This window comes from Canis aureus, chromosome 21, assembly GCF_053574225.1.
Source record: "Canis aureus isolate CA01 chromosome 21, VMU_Caureus_v.1.0, whole genome shotgun sequence".
In the NCBI taxonomy this organism is placed as follows: domain Eukaryota; kingdom Metazoa; phylum Chordata; class Mammalia; order Carnivora; family Canidae; genus Canis; species Canis aureus.
This window is the reverse complement of record NC_135631.1, coordinates 5,594,119-5,613,953: the sequence shown is the minus strand read 5'-3', so window position 1 is coordinate 5,613,953 and position 19,835 is coordinate 5,594,119. Positions and strand designations below refer to the sequence as shown.

The 19,835-nt window shown below is 37.7% G+C and overlaps 1 protein-coding gene across 10 annotated transcripts in view; it reads right to left on the bottom strand.

The window, feature by feature from the left end:
* Positions 1-19,835, bottom strand: part of KDM2A (lysine demethylase 2A) — a 115,470-nt gene that overhangs the window by 90,884 nt on the left and 4,751 nt on the right. The window contains exons 1-2 of one of the 10 annotated variants that reach the window (XM_077862583.1): positions 15,432-15,448; positions 13,523-13,590 (exon numbers count right to left, since the gene is read on the bottom strand). The exons of 4 other annotated variants lie outside the window; for them this stretch is intronic. In XM_077862583.1, the coding sequence (XP_077718709.1) occupies positions 13,523-13,561 (39 nt within the window). In that variant the 5' untranslated portion in view covers positions 13,562-13,590; positions 15,432-15,448. Of the gene's footprint in view, positions 1-3,518; positions 3,708-12,470; positions 12,608-13,065; positions 13,192-13,522; positions 13,591-15,431; positions 15,554-19,835 lie in introns of those variants that run through there. 5 more of the 10 variants (XM_077862585.1, XM_077862588.1, XM_077862586.1 and 2 more) reach the window with 5 other exon arrangements.

Here is a 19,835-nt window from a genome sequence, read left to right as displayed (position 1 = left end):
TGGCTATGCTTTTGAAGTCTTTATATTACAGAGCAACATGATGAACCTCATAATATCAGGTAAAACAAACCAGAAAAAAAAGAATACATACTATACTATTCCATTTCTTCAAACCTCAAAATCAAAACTAAATTACAATGTTAGAAGTCCTTACTGGGTAAAAAAAACAAACTAGTGATTGGGAGAGGCATGAGGAAGCTTCTGAGGTGGTGGCAATTCCAATCTTGACTGCGTGATAGTTATAAGGATGTTCATTTTCTGATCACTCACTGAATTATAATAAATTTATATTTTGGGGCACGTGGATGGCTCGGTGGTTGAGCATCTGCCTTTGGTTGCCCAGGTTGTGATCCTGGGGTCCTGGGATCAAGTCCTGCATCAGGCTCCCTGCAGGGAGCCTGCTTCTCCCTCTGCCTCTCTCTCTCTCTCTCTCTCTCATGAATAAATAAATAAATTATCTCTTTAAAAATTTATGTTTTATGTTCTTTTCTGTATTTGCATTATTCCTATTCACAAACAGTAATTTTTGCTTTTACTATTTACTAAAAACTTAAGATATATAGAACTAAAGTGTTTACAGATGAAATAAATAAATAACCCCATCTGGGATTTTTCTAAAAGATTTTATTTGAGAGAGAAAGAGAGAGAGAGAGCATGTGCATGAGTGGGGTAGGGGGAGAAGCAGACTCCATGCTGAGCAGACAGCCAAACTTGGGGCTCGATCCCAGGACCCAAGATCATAACCTAAGCCAAAAGCAGATGCTTAACCAACTGAGCCATCCAGGTGCCCTCCCCATCTGGGATTTAATTTAAAATAACGGAGAGAGAGTGGAGGATACAGATGAAAGAAGAGTTCCTCATGTTAATAATTTCTGCAGTTGGTGAGAAGTACACAGTTCATCATACTATTGCTTACTTTGTGCATGTTTAAACATTTTCATAAGTTTTTTAATGTTTATAACCTCAATTACTATACTTCTAAGGAATGATAAGGATATACTGAGAGACAGAAAAACAGGGACACCTGGGTGGCTCAGTGGTTGAGCATCTGCCTTCGGCTCAAGTCGTGATCCCAGGATCTGGGATCTGGGAGTCCCGCATCCGGCTCCCTGTGAGGAGCCTGCTTCTCCCTCTGCCTGTGTCTCTGCCTCTCTCTCTCTCTCTGTCTCTCATGAATAAATAAATCTTAAAGAAAAGAAAAAAGAAACATAGAAAAACAAATATATGATTAAGTTCACTTTGTTTTTATTTTGAATGCCCCCTCTCAAAATGAATATAACCCAAAGCCCAATAACAGAAAAATGAGCAAATAAACTAGAGGCGGCCATGGTCTTTCACAAGACTTTTTAGTGACATGGAAATGATAGTGATAAACTTAGATATAAAATTAGGGATGCCAGGGTGGCTCAGCGGTTTGGCGCCTGCCTTTGGCCCAGGGCATAATCCTGGAGGCCCGGGATCGAGTCCCACATCAGGCTCCCTGCATGGAGCCTGCTTTTCTCTCTCTGCCTGTTTATCTGCCTCTCTCTCTGTATCTATCTCTCATGAATAAATAAAGTCTTTAAAAAAAATAAAAAATAAAATAAAATATCAAGCATAATCTTAGCTACATAAAAATACTTTTATGTATGGGAACAACTAGAAGATATGCTGGTTCAGTGTGGGATCATGAGTGTCTTTCTAATGTATTTTTCACAACTAGCATATATAATTTCTATCACTAGAGTGGGGGGAATCCTCTTAAAAACATTCTATCAGGGGAATCCCTGGGTGGCTCAGCAGTTTGGTGCCTGCCTTTGGCCCAGGGCACGATCCTGGAGTCCCGGGATCGAGTTCCGATCGGGCTTCCGGCATGGAGCCTGCTTCTCCCTCCACCTGTGTCTCTGCCTCTCTCTCTGTCTATCATAAATAAATAAATCTTAAAAAAAAAAAAAAAAAAAAACACACACACATTCTATCAAAGTTGAGGGAAGAAAGCAAAAACATTAATAAATAATGGAGAGTCATCACTTTTACATTCCAAAAGACTGATCAGTATGGAAAAAGGTAAAATTTTACCCATGTGAAAATCCTATCTGAATTTTTCTCAAGTCCTTTGTATTATCCCTGTATTTAATTACAATTCTAGGAGCCCTTTTAATATCAATTAATCCCTTAGTACAATTAGCCAATAAAGTATTTTTAGAATTTAATAGCATATAAAAAAGCATTTATACCCAAAGGAACGTCTTTTCAGAAACTGAATAGAAATAGAAACTATTTCACAGCTAAGCCAGTGCTTCTGGTTTAAAGTCCTGTGGCAATGAACTTATCAGATGCTTGTGAAACGAACAGACAGATTTTGGTTCAAATGGACATGTGTCTGCTTGCCATTCTAGTCCCATTAGAGATTTAGCAGAAGCCAATGAATTTTATTAATATGAGCAGGTATACACATTCAAGTAATTATTACGTAGAACAAGACTGAGAAATTTTAGCCAATAGGTTTCAGTTTTCAGATGAGTCCACCAAATGAAGAGATACAGCTAGGTGATTAGAAAACTCTAAACCTCTGAAAAATGAGAAAAGGCTGTTCTTACACAGGGCAGGCTGAGAGGCATAGAGATGTGCTACCTTCCTTCATCTAAAACCACTATGTACATTTGACCATGGCATTAGAAATTCCTATTCTACTTTTACCCAGTGGAGTTCTCTGGCTCTTTGTACCCAGTGGTACAAAATTCCAACTTGACTTAAGATGGCACAAGTACCAAGTGGGGCTTTCTTGAATGTGCTATTATAATGGCCACATGGACTCCATAAAGGGAGAAACTAAAAAAATAATAATAATGTATTTAGAATTACAAAAACATTTAACAAGGCTCTGTATAAAATTTTTACAAAAAATAAATAAATAAAATAAAATTTTTACAATGATTTTATAAAATTAAACTCTACGCCCAATCTGGGGCTCAAGGTCATAATCCTGAGATCAAAAGTTACATGGTCTACCAACTGAACAAACCAGGTGACCCCCCAAATTTTTAAAATATAGAATCTGGAACAATTTTGTGTCACATATGAAGAATTGGTTAAAAAAAAAATTTAATAAAGTACAAAAGAAAATGGATCTCCCCAAATGTTTGTGTCCTCCATAACATAATGTTTGGGGCAGTTCCTAATATCTTTATAAATGACATAGAGGACAACTTGGTGTAACACTGTGAACAAAGGGAGATAAATTGAGAAAGCTCACAAGCCAAGTGAATGAATGTTATATGATTAGCCTCAGACTTGGACAAGTGTCAGGTAAAAAGGCCTAGAAAAAATTAAGTAATTCATATAGTAATTAAAATAAAATGGTTTCTCAACTAATTTTGCCCCAAAAAAGTCACCCAAATCTATTATGCTACCTCATGACATTAGCCAAGAATCTCTGGGTAGAGTTTTTCATAAAGTACACTCAATAATTGGTGAATAAAATATACTACACCATAGACATAAAGATTAACATTAAAAAAAAAATCAAAATTATGCACCTGCGTAGCTCAGTTGGTGAAGAGGCTGACTCTGTAGCTCAGTTGGTTAAGGGGCTGACTTAGTTTTGGCTCAGGCCACGATCTCAGGGTCCTGGGATCAAGATCTGAGTTGGGCTCCTCACTCAGTGAGAAGTCTGCTGGAGGATTTGCTCTCTCCCTCTCCCCTTATGTACTCTTTCTCAAACAAATCTTAAAAAAAAAAAAAAAAATCAACATTGCAGGCATCTAAAGTTGACCCTCCAACTCTTGGTTTCAGCTTGGGTCATGATCTTAGGATCATGAGACTGAGCCCCACACTGGGCTCCATGCTCAGTGTAGAGGCTGCTTGGGACTCTCTCTCTCTCAAATAAATAAATTTTTTTAAAAAATCAAAATATATATATATATTTTAAGATTTTATTCATTCATTCATTGAGAGACACACAGAAAGAGAGGCAGAGACAGGCAGAGAGAGAAGCAGGCTCTATGCAGGGAGCCTTACTGGACTCGATCCCAGGACCCCAGGATCATGCCCTGGGCTGACGGCAGGCACTAAACCACTGAGCCACCCAGAGATCCCCACCCAAATTATATTCTTACCTTTGTATAAAACCATGGTATTCTCTCTTAGCCAATGGCACTACCTATCAACCTAGGACTTAAAACAAGAACCTGCGAGTTATCCTCCTCTTCCAGAACATCTGATGAGATCACCAAGTCCTATCAACTCTTTGCCAAAAAACTTGATTCAGTCTAGCCTCCACCTCTACTCTTGGTACCAAACCTCTAGTTATCATTTCTTTCCGAACTATTAGATTCTTATTTCATTCCCTTACCTCTGCAATTCTTCCTTCACCAGTCTATCCTCCACAACACCCTCCAACAGTGAAGTTTCTAAAACAGAAATATGATTGGGGGGCTTGGGTGGTACAGTTAAGTGTCTGACCCTTGGTTTCAGCTCAGATCATAATCTCAGAGTCATGAGACTGAGCCCTACATCAGGCTCCACACTCAAAGTCTGCATTAGACTCTCTCTCCGTCTCCTTTTGCCCTTCCTCACGACTCACTCACTTGTTCTGTCTCTAAAAAATAAGAAATATGATCAAGCCTCCCCCATGTTTACACTTCTTTTAATGTCTCCCCATTACCAACTGCACAAAGTATATACAACTTTACATGACTGACTCTTCACCTCTCCGATTCCCTACCATTCTTATGTTCCAGTAACATTCAACTTCTGGCAATGCTGTTTTGAACTTGTAACGCTTGTTTCAAACATATTTGCCTCTGGACTTGCTGGTTCCTCTTCTTTGAATTTCTTCCTCAGTCATTCCCTCCTTTCTCTTGCTTCTGTACTTTGTACCTTCTAAATTTCATTTATCAGAGTATAGCATAATTATTTGTTTATATGGCTCTTATCAGACTATGAGAACAGGGTACAAGACAACTCATTTCTGTATACCCAGTACATTCTTTAAACACTGAAAGTACGCCTGAGAAGGTTTGTTGAATAAATAAATGAGCACAAAACCAAAAGAACAAAACTTCTGAGCTTATGATAATTCTTACAGTTTTGACAACCACACTAAGAAATAGTTAAAAGATAGAAAAAATGTGGAGAAAGGCAATTATAATAATTAAAAAAAAAGAAGTAACTTCCATTTAAGGAAAGACTAAAAAAAATAGGCTTCTTCAATTTACAAAGTCTGAGATGTGTTATAACTAATGGTACAGAAATTGTAAATGGAACAAATGATACTGTTTACTAAATCCTGCATTCAACCAGGCAGCAACACTGTATCTTAAAAGGAGTTCTTTTCAGAAATTCCATTTCTAAAAGATTCCCTCTATTTAACAAAGTAAATTTAGACTCAAGGTATTAAGCCAAAACAACAATGGTCTAAGTGGGCCACATCTGAAGCACTTAGCATGGTGCCAAGCACAAAATATACATCTGAGATAAGCTATTATATGGATCCTATCAGTAAAGTATACAACTCCCTTTACAGGAAGTCAAGGAATACCAACAATAAGCACTTTTCAGTCCACAATAACTTGTTGCAGGTAACACTGAGGCAAACATTTACTGCTAAGAAAGCTTCTTGGTAATCACTATATTATATACCTGAAACTAATTTAATGCTGTATGTTAGCTTTGCAAGAACTAAAGTAAATAAAATTAGGGCAGCCCGGGTGGCTTAGCGGTTTAGCGCTGCCTTCAGCCCAGGGCCTGATCCTGGAGACCCGGGATCGAGTCCATGTGGGGCTCCCTGCATGGAGCCTGCTTCTCCCTCTGCCTGTGCCTCTGCCTCCCACCCCCACCCCCCCCCACCCCCCGGGTCTCTCATGAATAAATAAAATATTTTTTAAAAATAAATAAATAAGCTCCTTGGCAAAGGAGGTAAAAAAAAAAAAAAAAGTATGTATACCTGCTACTGCAAAAAAGCAACCTCTACTTTTTGATATGTCTAATTCTGCCATACCATTCTTTCAAGTCTGTCTCATAAAAGCCTGTACTTTACCATTCCCTTCCTTTAACCACTCATCATGGAGAAGTTTCCACGGAAAATGAAGAAAAAAAAGCAGGTGTGTGTGTGTGTTAGGTGCACACATACAGATATAAATAAACACACATGTACATATTTTGTTTTGTGCAAGTGGCATTAAGCAGCAGTCTTCAAATACTTCTGAACTGACTGCCTCTGATTCAAACACTTTGGCTATACAGCTATGATCAGTAGTTTAGAAAAATGTCCACACGTTCAACTAGAAGGAAACACATGAAGAAAAGCTTTAAAAATAATTTTAAGGCAGCCCCGGTGGTGCAGCGGTTTGGTGCCGCCTTCAGCCCGGGGTGTGATCCTGGAGACCCAGGATCGAGTCCCACATCGGGCTCCTTGCATGGAGCCTGCTTCTCCCTCTGCCTGTGTCTCTGCCTCTCTCTCTCTCTCTCTGAATAAATAAATTTAACAAATCTTAAAAAAAAAAAAAATAACTTTAAGCTCTGAAGTTTAAATTAAGGTAGTTAACTTAATTTTTTTTTGAACACACAGAAAATAGACTGCTAAAATAATTCCAGTGGTTCCCAAACTTTATCATCTACCAGAATCACCTGGTGGGCTTGTTGAGCTCAGATTCCTAGGTTCACTCCCAGTTTCTGATTCAGTAAGTTTGGAGCTGGACCTGAGACTATGCAATGCTAACAAGCTCCCAGATGATGTGGTCATCTTTGAAAACAACTAGTTTAGGGACGTCTGGGTGGCTCAGTGGTTGAGCATCTGCATTAGGCTCAGGACATGATCCTGGAGTTCCCGGATTGAGTCCCCCCATATCGGGTTCCCTGCAGGGAGCCTGCTTCTCCCTCGGCCTGTGTCTCTGCCTCTCTCTCTCTGTATCTCTCATGAATAAGTAAAAAAAAAAATCTTAAAAAAAAAAAAAAAAGAAGAAAAGAAAAAGAAAAAGAAAACAACCAGTTTAAACTATTAGAATTGAGAAAGACCTGCAGATGAATAAAATAAAGCTTGGAGAGTCTTTCTGATTACCAATCTAAGGTTCTTTCCATTGTTAGCGTTCAATTTTTATGTTCTACAAATTTATGTATTTTAGAAAGTGCACAACACATTTTGTTCAATTCAACACTTTTCTGAACACTTAAATTAAGACATGATCCTTGTCTTAAAGACGTCTACTCCAGCTGGATGGAAAGAGACTCATGGTCAAATAATTTTAACACATGACTGGTCCTACAACAGAAATGCATACAAAGTGCCTCAGGAATGTAACTGAGGAGAACTCAAGAGAAGAATATCTATGGGCTTGAAGAACAATTAGGAGCTTACTGAGAAGACAGAATGGGGTTGGAGGGAGAGCATTTTAGAGATGCACATTCACAGAAAAAAAAAAAATTCATCTGTACCTACTATGGGCCAGACACTATACCAAGCATGGGGATAAAACAGTGAGAAAAGGCATCGTAGCAGCCTATAATGATACTTACAATCTGAAAGGGAAACAGACAATCAAACAATTCAAGTAAATATAGAGTTGCAATTTTGACAGGTGTTATGCATAAGAAATATTTTATACTACAGAGAATTTATAACTGGAAGATCTGGTCAAGAAAATGCTTCCCTAAGAAAAGGGTCTGGAAAATGGTACCTTACCATTCTATATACCATGTTCAAACCTTTGCACATAGAGTGTTTGTAGACACTATTCTGTTAAGTGGACATTTTGTCTCCTGAAAGTTCAAAGGAGGAATCTTGGTAGGCTACTATTCAACCTGGCAAAAGGACTTTCAATTAACTTCCTCACAATGCCTAGCAGCAACAAATACTCATGCCTATTATCCAGGAAACCCATTTCCCAATATCAACAGGGGAACCAAACTAATTATGAAAGTAGCCCAGTGAACATAGTATAAGAGACACAGACACTTGGGTGGCTCAGTGGCTGAGCATCTGCCTTTGGCTCAGGTTGTGATCCCAGGGTCCTGGGATCAAGTCCCACAGTGGGATCCCTGTGGGGAGGCTGCTTCTCCCTCTGCCTATGTCTCTGCTTCTCTCATAAATATATAAATAAATAAATAAATAAATAAATAAATAAATAAATAAATAAAATATTTAAAAAAAAAAAGGGTAACTAGATGGTCTCAAGAAATAAGTAGCTTGTTTCTCCTTTCTCTAATGACCAGAACAACATATGGCAAATTTTTGTTCCTTGGCTTCCCTTCTCTTTGGTTCTATTCTAGACATTCTTCTAATAACTGTCAGCACTCAACCTCAGAATATAGTAGATTAATTTTATTATACTTTGTCTTCATGAAAAGTTAACCAACCAGCAATGTGAGTCTCAATGACGTAAACAATATTATGCTATGTGTGTGCCAGGGAAGTCCTGCCTTGTCCTCATGGAGCATATAATATAGACATAATTAAACTTTCTATCTGTATCCAGTTAGACACCGTAAGAGGTAAGGAAGAAAAATTATGAGGATTTAGGAAAGAAGTTTCCTTCAATACACAGGACTAAGGAAAAAATATTGCAAATAGGGTTTAGAAGATGAGAACTATGGTAGGGACAAGGAGACAACACAAGTGTGTGGAAAAAAACAAGAAGGTAGCTTGGTTTGGCTGGAACATACATGAATTAAGAGTACCTAATAAGACTGTAGTAGTCAATTGGGGCCTGAATATCAGGCTAAGAAGTTTGTGCCTACAATGGCAAAACCCTTCAATTTAACCAAGCACTTATAAACAATTTCCAAAAATTAAGTTTTATTTTCACTAATCCACACATGAAAAATTAAAGTTCATAGAAGACCTGGCTGGCTCAGTCAATAAAACATACAGGACTCCTGATCTCCAGGTTTTAAGTTCGAGCCCCATGTTAGGGGTAAAGTTAAGGTAATAAAATTTTTTAAAGTGTCAAAAAAAATTAAGTTCATCAAAGTTAAGCTTAATAAACTGAAATTCAAAGCCAGGTACCATGAACCAAAGTCCAGTGTCCATTCCACACCACTGACTTTACAGAATTTACAGAGGATAAGAACATGATCAGAACCTGAGAAACATGGGGATCCCTCGGTGGCTCAGTGGTTTAGCGCCTGCCTTCGGCCCAGGGCATGATCCTGGGGTCCAGGTCCCAGGATCAAGTCTCGCATCGGGTCCCTGCGTGGAGCCTGCTTCTCTCTCTGCCTTGTGTGTGTGTGTGTGTGTGTGTGTGTGTGTGTATCTATCTCTCATGAATAAATAAAATCTTAAAAAAAAAAAAAAAAAAGAACCTGAGAAACACAACATTAAGAAACAATGGTAAAGATACCCACCTTCCCCCCAAAAAAATCCAAGGAAGAGGTGACTACAATAGTCTAGACTAAGAGTCCAAACTGTTGGAGTGGCAGTGTAAACTACATAAAGATGAATATGAGAAATCCATCAGATAATAGCTACTGGTTAAATATGAAGAATAACATAGGAAAGAATAATAGATGATAGCACCATTAACAAAAAAATACAGTGGTCTCTTCCATCTTAAAATATAACAAAAACACGAGAGAACCTTCTCTGGATCCAGCACTTTAACTTGTAACTATGACCTGCTCCCCTTCTCTCTTCACAGCCAAACTTCTCTACACTTCTCTTCATTCACTGTCTCTATTTAACCTCACATTTATTTTGAAGAATGTCTTCTGCTCCAAATTGCCACCGAAACTCCAGTTTAAAATCACCTCTATGTTGCCAAATCCAATGAAAATCTCCATCTTCAATATACTCAGCCTCTGGGTAGCATCCGTATCAGCTGACTATACCCTTCCTCTTTTTTTAACACCATCAGTATGAAATGTTTAAGAATACCACCTGGAACTGGACAAACCTGGGCTCAAAAACCAATAACCAAAAAAATAAAATAAAATAAAATAACCAACCAACCAAACAAACAAAAAAAACCAATAACCTCTCCAGTTGTTATCTGATGGTCTTGGACAAATTATATAGCTCCATCTTATGGAGCTTTCCTGATCTATAAAACTGAGATAATAAAAGCACCTACTTCATAGTTACAAGCATTAAATGAGTAAAAATGTATTAACACTTAACACAGTGCTTGATAAACAGTAAGCATCACAATCCTCTGGCTTCTAAGATACCACTACTCTCCTGATTTTCCTCATACCCCCTGGCCCTCCTTCACTCCCTTTGTAAGCTACTGTATGTCTACCCAACTTTATTTATGCACATGTATGCCAACAAGACACAGGTGTATGCCAAAAAGCCATTCCTGTGGCCCAGAACCATAGCCCGTTACCTATTCAACAGTTCTAGAGATACCTCACATCCAATCTGACCAAACCTGCTCAAAAGTGAGCTTTATGCTCATCCCCTCAATCTCCAGACCGGCTTTTCCTCAGTGTGCCCTATCTCAATAAAAGGACATCACAAGTCATTCACATGAGAAAACCTTGAGAGTCATGCTTACATGAACCCCCTTAAAGTCACCCTCCCACACATCCAAGGAACCAATCCTGTGATTGTTTTCTAAATACTTTTCAAACCCTCCCTAATACCACTATCTGTATTCTCAACCATATTTCCTTTGTATCTTACCTAAACCACTGCGATAGCCTCCTAATTGGCATCACCAAATCCATTCTCTCTCCCTCCCTGATCCTTTCTTTATACTGCAGCTGTTATTAGTCCACGCATATTACTCCTCTGCTAAACATGTGCCTTCCCACTGTCTTCAGAATAAAGCCCTACTTGACCTGACTCCTGACTACCTTGTCAAGATTTTAACTCTCTCCTGTACTTATTTCTCAGCAGTTTCACTAGCCTTTTTGGTGGTTGGTAGATTCTTCCAATAGGTCAGATTCCTTCCAACCACATATGCTAATCATTTCCTTTTTGCCTCGTTATCTCTTACTCATTCTTTAGGTCTTAGTTTTAAAAACTTTCTCAGAGAAAATGTTCTCTGGTGCCTCCTCCCCACTCCTGAAGTTTAGATTAGGTCACTCTATCATATATTCTCACTGCAGCCTATATTTACTTTTGTAGTCCTTTGCGTAACTATAATTGACATTACTAAAAGAACTATTTAATTACTAACTTCCCCACCAAACTGGAAGGTTCACAACAGAGGGACCATGCCTGCCTTGCTCATTACTGTATCCCAAGATCTTTGCATGGTGTCTGACACTAAATTAAGTACTTATAATATTTTCTCATTCATACCACAGGGCTTTGCATTTGCTGGTCCCTCTACCTAGAGCTCTGCTGACCTAGATCTGGTCCCCTAAGCATTCAAACTTTACAAGAATGACTCCTCATCACTCAGGTCTCAGTCACAAAATGCCATCTTCTTAGGGAGCCTTTAGTGACCATCCAATCTCAAAGAGTGATCCTCAACCTAAGTAGAGATGACTCTTGAACAACATCGATTTGAATTGCATGGGCTATCTTACATGCAGATATTTTTCAATAAATACAGTACTATAAATGTATTTTCTTTTCCTTATGGTTTTCTCAACATTTTTTCTCTAATTTACTTCATTATAAGAATATATAATTTATATAATATACAAAATATATGTTTGTTGACTTTGTAGTGTTATGGAATGCTTCTAGTCAAAATAGGCTATTAGTACTTAAGGTTGTGGGGAGTCAAAAGTTACATGTGGATTTTCAACTGTGCAGAGAAGGTCAAGGCCCCTAGCCCCTGCTTATTCAAGGGTCAATTGTATATCATCGCCCTCTTAATTTCTTTCAGCACTACTTGAAACCACAGTATTTGGAAATTCTGAAAAAGTAAGGCCCAAGCAAAGTAGCTGCCACAGTGTAAGCACTGAACAAACATTTATGCGAATGAATCTCCTGAATGAGAAAAGATTACCTGGGGAACACCAAAGTTCATCAGTAAAACATATACAAACTGTCCTCCAACAAAGTTGAAAAAGAGGCAATATAGCTTAGAAGCCTTGGGAGCCAGACTGCCTGCTTTGAATTCTGACTCTTCTTAACTGGATAACCTCAGACAAGTTACTTAATTGCACTATGCCTCAGTTTCCAAACTAGAAAATGGGAATCATAGGACCTATGTCAAAGGGTTGCTGAGGTTAGTCAATATGTATAAAGTGCAAGTACGAGGCACATGGTATACATTCAGTTAATGTTTGCTATTATCCATCAGAGTAGGCTTTTTCCTACCTTGTTTCAAATATACAGTGTGTGTTGGGCAGCCCTGGTGGCTCAGAGGTTTAGTGCCGCCTTCAGCCCAGGGTGGGATCCTGGAGACCCGGGATCCCATGTCAGCTCCCTGCATGGAGCCTGCTTCTCCCTCTGCCTGTGCCTTTGCCTCTCTCTGTCTCTCTCATGAATAAGTAAATAAAATCTTAATACACACACACACACACACACACACACACACATATATATACACAGGGTGACTTTTTTTTTATCTTATTCACCCAAAAAGGCTCACCATTTTTTTGTTAATTCACCACATGACTCCAAGGGCATCTTTCAGACAGATTAAGATATGTGGATGCCACATCTGGAGTTGTAGCACCATCCTCAAGTTCTGGTAACCCTCCGGAATTATGATGATCAGAAGATATAATCAACAGAGAAGTACACTGGAAACTATAAAAGTACTATAAATCATCACTATATTTATGAATCTACATTCTCTTGAGGTCACTGTCAGAAGCAAGAGTGTGTTAGCTAGATTACTGCCCTGAGAGGACAGAGTTCCTAACTTCTGTGATCCAAGGATATAAAGAGATGGATTAAAGTTGAGGCTACATTAAATTCACAGAGGGCCACAACCAGCTCATGAAGCGCTCTCTTAAGAATAATCATAGGAGGGGCACCTGGGTGGCTCAGTGGTTGAGCATCTGCCTTTGGCTCAGGTCGTGTTCCCAGCGTCCTGGGATTGAGTCCCCACATCAGGCTCCCTGAAAGGAGCCTGCTTCTGCCTATGCCTCTGCCTCTCTCCCTAAGTCTCTCATTAATAAATAAAACCTTAAAAAAAAAAAAAAAAAAAAAGAGAGAGAATGATCATAGGACAGGGGTACCTGGGTGGCTCAGTAGGTTAAGTGTCTGCCTTCAGGTCAGGTTATGCATGATCTCAGTGTTCTGGGCTCCTGTTTAGTGGTGAGTCTGCTTCTCTCTCTCCCTCTGTGAGCTCTCTCTCTCTCTCTCTCTCTCTCAAATAAATAAATAAAAATATTTTAAAAACATGATCATAGGGTATCGAGCTACAGGGCAATTCATTATATTCCAATATTTGCTCACATCAATACCACAACTTTTATCTCATTTTTCTATCTGTGAGAGTGAGTATCAAAAGGAAGTTTCTTGTTCTAACTTAATTATTGATCTCAATACAGTGAATACTTACTTTGGTTATCCAAGTAAGTTGACCTTAGGATAAGTTAAAAGGAGTAATAAATCTGCACTTGGGTTGAGGATTTTCCATAACCATTTAGTTTTGTGAAAATTTGACAGCAACAAAAAACCCTTTATGCTTACTTTGGGCAAAGCCCTGGGAAATGGAATCTGAGAGCACATTTGAGATGTTCTGTATTAGACTTAAAACTCTAAAATTAAAAACAAACAAAAAACTTTAAGATTAACAGCAGAAAATCAGGATGGAAACATACACAGAACCTATCTACGGAGTCTATCTACCTATCTTCTTTTAAGATTTTACCCATTTATTTGACACAGAGAGAGCACAAGCAGGGGGAGCAGCAGAGTAAGAGGGAGAAGCAGACTTCCCACTGAGCAGAGAGCCTGATACAGGGCTCCATCCCAGGGCCCTGGGATCATGACCTAAGCCAAAGGCAGAAGCTTAACCAACTGAGCCACTCAGCACCTCTGGGTATTTCTTTTTAAACAGGGATTTTCGGGACAGCTGAGTAGTTCAGTGGTTAAGTGTCTATGCCTTTGGCTCAGGGCGTGATCCTGGAGTCCAAGGATCAAGTCCCACATCAGGCTCCCTGCATGGAGCCTGCTTCTCCTCTGCCCATGTCTCTGCCTCTCTCTCTGTGTCTCTCATGAATGAATAAATAAAATCTTTTTTTTTTTTTTAATAAATAAACAGGGATTTTCAATCTCATACAGTGGACTTTTTTTTCCCCCAGTGGACATTTTTGACTCAGTAACTCCCGGCTAGGGGATCCCTGGATGGTTCAGTGGTTTGGTGCCTGCCTGCCTTCGGCCCAGGGCATGGTCCTGGAGTCCTGGGATCGAGTCCCATGTCGGGCTCCCTGCATGGAACCTGCTTCTCTCTCTGCCTATGTCTCTGCCTGTCTCGGTCTCTCATGAATAAATAAATAAATAATCTTTTTAAAAATAAATAAATAAATAATTCTTGGCTTTGGGGGGTTGACCTGTTTGGTATTCTAATTAGGATACCTTCAGTAGCATCCTTAGCCTCTACTCACTAGAATACCAGTAGTACTCTCCTACTCTGACAATCAAACATGTCTCCATATATTGCCAAATATCCCAAGGGGGTCCCTGCTGAGAACCCCTGCTTTAAGAATCTGTTCCACTTTCTTAAAACATCCACCCGATGTTCTCTCCACTCCCTTTCAAAAATCCCTCCTGATCTTTCTGATAATCCAGACTTAATCCTAAAGTCCACCTTAATTCTTCATTTGCCTCCAAAATCCTCAGAAATCACTAAGTAGAACTCCTTCCATGACAGGTCAGTTCTCTTGTTCAAAACAGCTGGTGATAAAGTGGATACTGGACTCAACACTCATGATCCTCAATAGAGCACTCTTTTCCATCATAACATGCTGCTATCCATCAGTCACCAAGTTCTGTCAGTCCTGCGCTTTTCCTTCCTTTCCATTTCAACTAACTATACCCCAGAACAGTGGCTCTCAAACTTCTGCATGTATCGAAATCACCTGGCTTGTTGCAACGCAGATTGCTGGGCCCAACTTCCAGAGTTTCTGATTTAGTAAATACAGGGCAGGGTCCCCCAAATGTGCATTTCTAACATGTTCCCAGGTACCCAGATAATACTAACACTGCTGGAGAGGGAACCACACTTCAAGAACCACTGCCCTAGAGATCAGGTACCTAATTACCTTAAGAGAAAACTTATTTCAGTATTCTTTGAGCACATGCCTGACCTGAAGCTGTAAAAATATTACTCCTAAAACACCGATTGGATCAAATTACTATTTGATTAAAAACAAACCATAATTTCCAATGGCTATTTTCAATACCTGACCTTCATAATTGTTTAAAATGTGTTCCCAACATTATCAACAGTGCCTCCCAAAATAAATCTTCTACTTTAGTCCTATGAATCTAACGGTCATCCTCAGAATAGGCCTTATAAGCATCCCATTCCATAATAAAACTTATGCTGTCTTTACCTCCTACAAGGCCACCCTCTTCCCTCCTCTTCTCTACCTACCTGAAGGAGGCCTTCACCACTGTATTTGCCAAAACCACTCGCTTGGTCACTATCTGCTGCCTTTTATCTTTATGGTTTAAGTTTTTACCAAGTACTCACAGATAGAGAAAACCCCCAAGAACCTAAAATTTAAAACAGAAAACAATGATATGAGTGACATGCATAAATAAAAAGCTTGACATATACACAAACTGCACAAATACTGCTGTTTTACTAGATCAAGTGATAAGTTCAAAGTTCACAAAAAGAATGTGCCACCTTTTTCTAAACATGATGAAACACTGGCTGTCAGATATTTGTAGCTATATCATTTAGGATGTTAAGCAGACATCCATAAGGGAAGAAATTTTAAAAGTAGCAAAAAAAGCCTCAAAAAAAGAGAAAGGACTCAGCCTGCAAATTCCTACAACAGGAGTGAGTATCATTTGTTTTCTGTATGAAATAACACAAGAAACACGGGGTTAAAGGTCTGGTTCCACTCCTTAACAACTCTGTGATTTCCGGCAAGTCACAGGCTAAAAGTTCCGTTTCCATAATAAAAAAAAATTAAAGTTTAAAATTATACCATCTAATTTATAGGCCAGTTTTGGGCATTAAATAAGGTAATGTGTATTAAAGAACCTACCCTAGTACCTGGCACATAAATACTTACTGAATTCTAACATTTGTTGATGCAAAAGCACAATGCAACAACATAGCATCATTTCAAAAATGAAATTACACAGAGTAAATTAATGAGACCTAGTCAAGAATGTCCATTTATCAAGAAGAAAAAAAAATTTTTTAAAGATTTTGTTTATTTATTTTAGCGAGTGGGGACGGACAGACTGGGGGGGGGGGGGGGCCAAGCCAATTCCGTGCTGATGTCACAACCCAGAGCTGAAACCAGGAGTCAGCCACTTAACCAACGGAGCCACTCAGGCACCCCAAGAAAAATATTTTAAAGGACATAAAATAATGGCATGTCTCTCTATATGGTATACAGTAAATACATCAATTCTTTGGCTTACTGGCCAAAACTAGGGCTTGAGAATAACACAAACACCATCACTTTCAACTTTACAACTTTAAGATTGTCTAAAAGGCACCAAAAATCTTGAAACAGAAGATTTAGGACAGGATTAGAAGTAGAACTTAAAATTCAGACTGAGTTTTTGAAGTTAACTAGACTTTTTTTCATTTGTTTTAATGGCCCAGATAATGTGTTCATCTGGCATGTGTGCTAAGCATACTTTTTTTTTTTTTTTTTTTTTTTTGTCATAGCTTAAAGCTTCTGGTTTTGTCTATACTGTAAAACCTAATACCCAGATATTTTGCTCATCCCTAGATACCATACTCTTCTCCATTCCAGTGGCTTATTGCTAACTCTCAAGAAAACTGGTAGCAAAGAAAAGTATTTATCAGGGCTTTCAACAATATCAACAGATACTTGTCATGCACTTTGTGTTGTAGACTGAATACTTTCTCTTTTTTTGAGGCTACTGAGCACTTTCTATGTGTCAGACACTATTTGAAGCATCCAGCCATATACCATAAACAAAACGAAGTCCCAACTCTCAAGGAGCTTACACTCCAATGGAGAGATACATACAAACAAAACAAACAAGTATGATAATAATTAGTGCTCAGCAAAATAAAACAAGAGAGAATGATAGGACTTAAATACAGACCTCATTATGGGCCCCCAAAATGTAGCTTATTGTGAAAGATTTATGCATAATAAAGAATTAGCTCCCTCATTATCTGCATTTTGAATCACCCAAAAACGGGCAACAAGTTTTTCCTACATCATCAGGAAGGAGGCTACAACACTCAGAACAGTGTAACTCCTCCACTATCACAGATTGAAGGTTAAGTCTCATGAAATAATTATAAATAAGCAAATTCAACAATTTAGACCATTTATACTTTTTTCCCAGTTGTTAACAATATGACACTTTCATGCTAGGGGAAAAATGGCTTAAAATAGGATTTTATTTTGCCTAGTCCATTCCTGGTCAGAAAGACCTTATTGAGAGTGAGGTCATTCAGAGTGGGACTGTCTGTAAAAGGAATAATCTGGTAATTGCTGAATCTGCGAAGACAATTTTTAAGGGTAACCCCAAAGAATGGTAAGAACATCATTAGGGCTTCAGTGCACCTAGTTTCTTACAAAAGATAAATGACTTAGCTATTTCAAAGAAAATCATATGTAAGGAATATTAACAATATTGAACATCCAGTAGTGTAACAACATCCTTTAGAAAATCTCTTAATCTCATCATCAAGATTGACAAGCAAACTGAATTCTCAAGAAAATCAACATCTCTTCCTTCAGAGAACACTACTAGACTTAGGTGAATTCAAAAGAAAAAGTACTCAAGTTATATAAATTCTTTTACCCTGAAGTATATTGTCTTCATTTTCTTTTACATTGATTTAGTCGTCCATTTGTTTCTACAATTGCCTTTGGCAGGAGCTAATAAATTTTTTCCATACTAAATGTAATGATATGTACAATATGTTATACACACAAGTTGAGGGACATATCATAACGTATCATGTTAAAATATATAACAAAAGTCATCTTTTCCAATAAAAATTTTTTTAAAATCCCAGGTTAAAACAATATTACATAGCATAGAAATGTTTATGTAAGCATTTAGATACATGTTATTTTGTCCTTGATTTCTATGCAATAAGGATTACTCAGGATTGGTATAATTTCAAAAACCTAAAAGATTATCAATTATAACTGCTAAGGATTTAACATTTTAGATGAAGAAACTGTAAGCTATTGTGCTGAACATTCCCTACAAATAAACACAAATGGACAGAAATAAACATCTAAAACTACTCTAATTGTCTAACTCCTGAAATCAAATGAAGAAAAAAAGAAGATCTATCTTTAGTATTTGTCAACATTTCTCAATAAGGTCCTCCATCTAAATTTACTAGAAAGACTGAAATAAATCATCTTTACCTCAGGACAACCAAATAACACCCATCACTGAAACTGAAGCTTCTATCCCTCTTATGTAAATACCCTTTTTAGGTATATCAACTTGCCTTAGAGATCTGCCCTTGTTCTAGGAACCTATACATAAAACTACGAACCTTTGCATTAAAAAATAAAACAAAACTATGTCTTGCTTAAGAATAGTCAAACATTGTTCATTTCACATGCTGCAAAACAAGCATTCTAATTCCATAAAGCAGAGTTTACATCCCAAATCTCCATATATACACCATCTTCAAAGGTACAATTCTCTTCTCTATGTAATAGTAAATGGGTTAGCACAAGGCAAGCCAATTTTTTTAACTAGCTATTTCTGACTTTAAAAAATTACTTGTCACAAAGATGATATAAACATAACAAAATTTACCAAATTTAGCCTGTGCACTTGAAATAGCTATGTAAGAAGCATTAAAATGACTTAATCAATTTTAATAGTATTCTTACTAGTAAGAATACAACTTTTTTTTTCTTAAAATTAGTAAAATGTCATGAATACAAAAAACTTCATTCCAAAATAAGTCTGGACTCAGGCTTTTAATACTGGTACTGTTCTATCTCCTGAGGTAATTTTGGAGGTATATCAAAGAGAGATGACCATTTAGGTATTGTCCCCTAAAACAACATGAAAGTAACATTTAATAATGCTACAATCAATATACTACATAATTAATTCAATTTGACAAATATATATTGCATGAAACCACACAAATTTTAATCACTAAGCCAAGTAAGTAAACCTGTCATTTGTGTTTTTCAAACTTTAAATTCTATGGCCAATAACTACAAAAGTAAATTCTACACTTTGACCTACTTTAAAGACAAACACAGTGTTAAAAAAAGTAGTTAACTACTATAAAAATTAGCCATTATGGTAGTCTTAAAATTCCTCAAATGACATCTAACTTAATCAATGAAATATGAAGACTCACTACAGAGACATTAAAAGTTTGGTAGGCAAACTTGTCACTCAAATGAGCTGCCAATATGCTCTCATATCAAAAGTTATGTTATAGAAGAAATTTACACTTCAGATTTGATTTTGTCATGTAATCTTAGAGAGGAAAACAAACATCACTCGCCCTAAATTTCAGAATTATTACCCAAAATTCTAAGTTACGGAAAGATCCCTCCAAATATCTAATGCACTTTCTAATACAACACTGCCAAAATAGCACATGAACCAAAAGAAAAAAATATGCTAGATATGCAAAGGATTAATATGTGCAACAGGCAGGACTTTACAAAAAAAGAAAAATCTTACCAGGATAAAAGTTACAGATTCTTTGGATCTCCTTACCACTATCTCCCTACCTTGTTAAAAAATGTGAACTTCTAGCTGACTGAAAGGCTCTTCCTTTGAAAGACTGGATCCCAAGATCCAAGATCCCTCAGGTATCTATGTAACA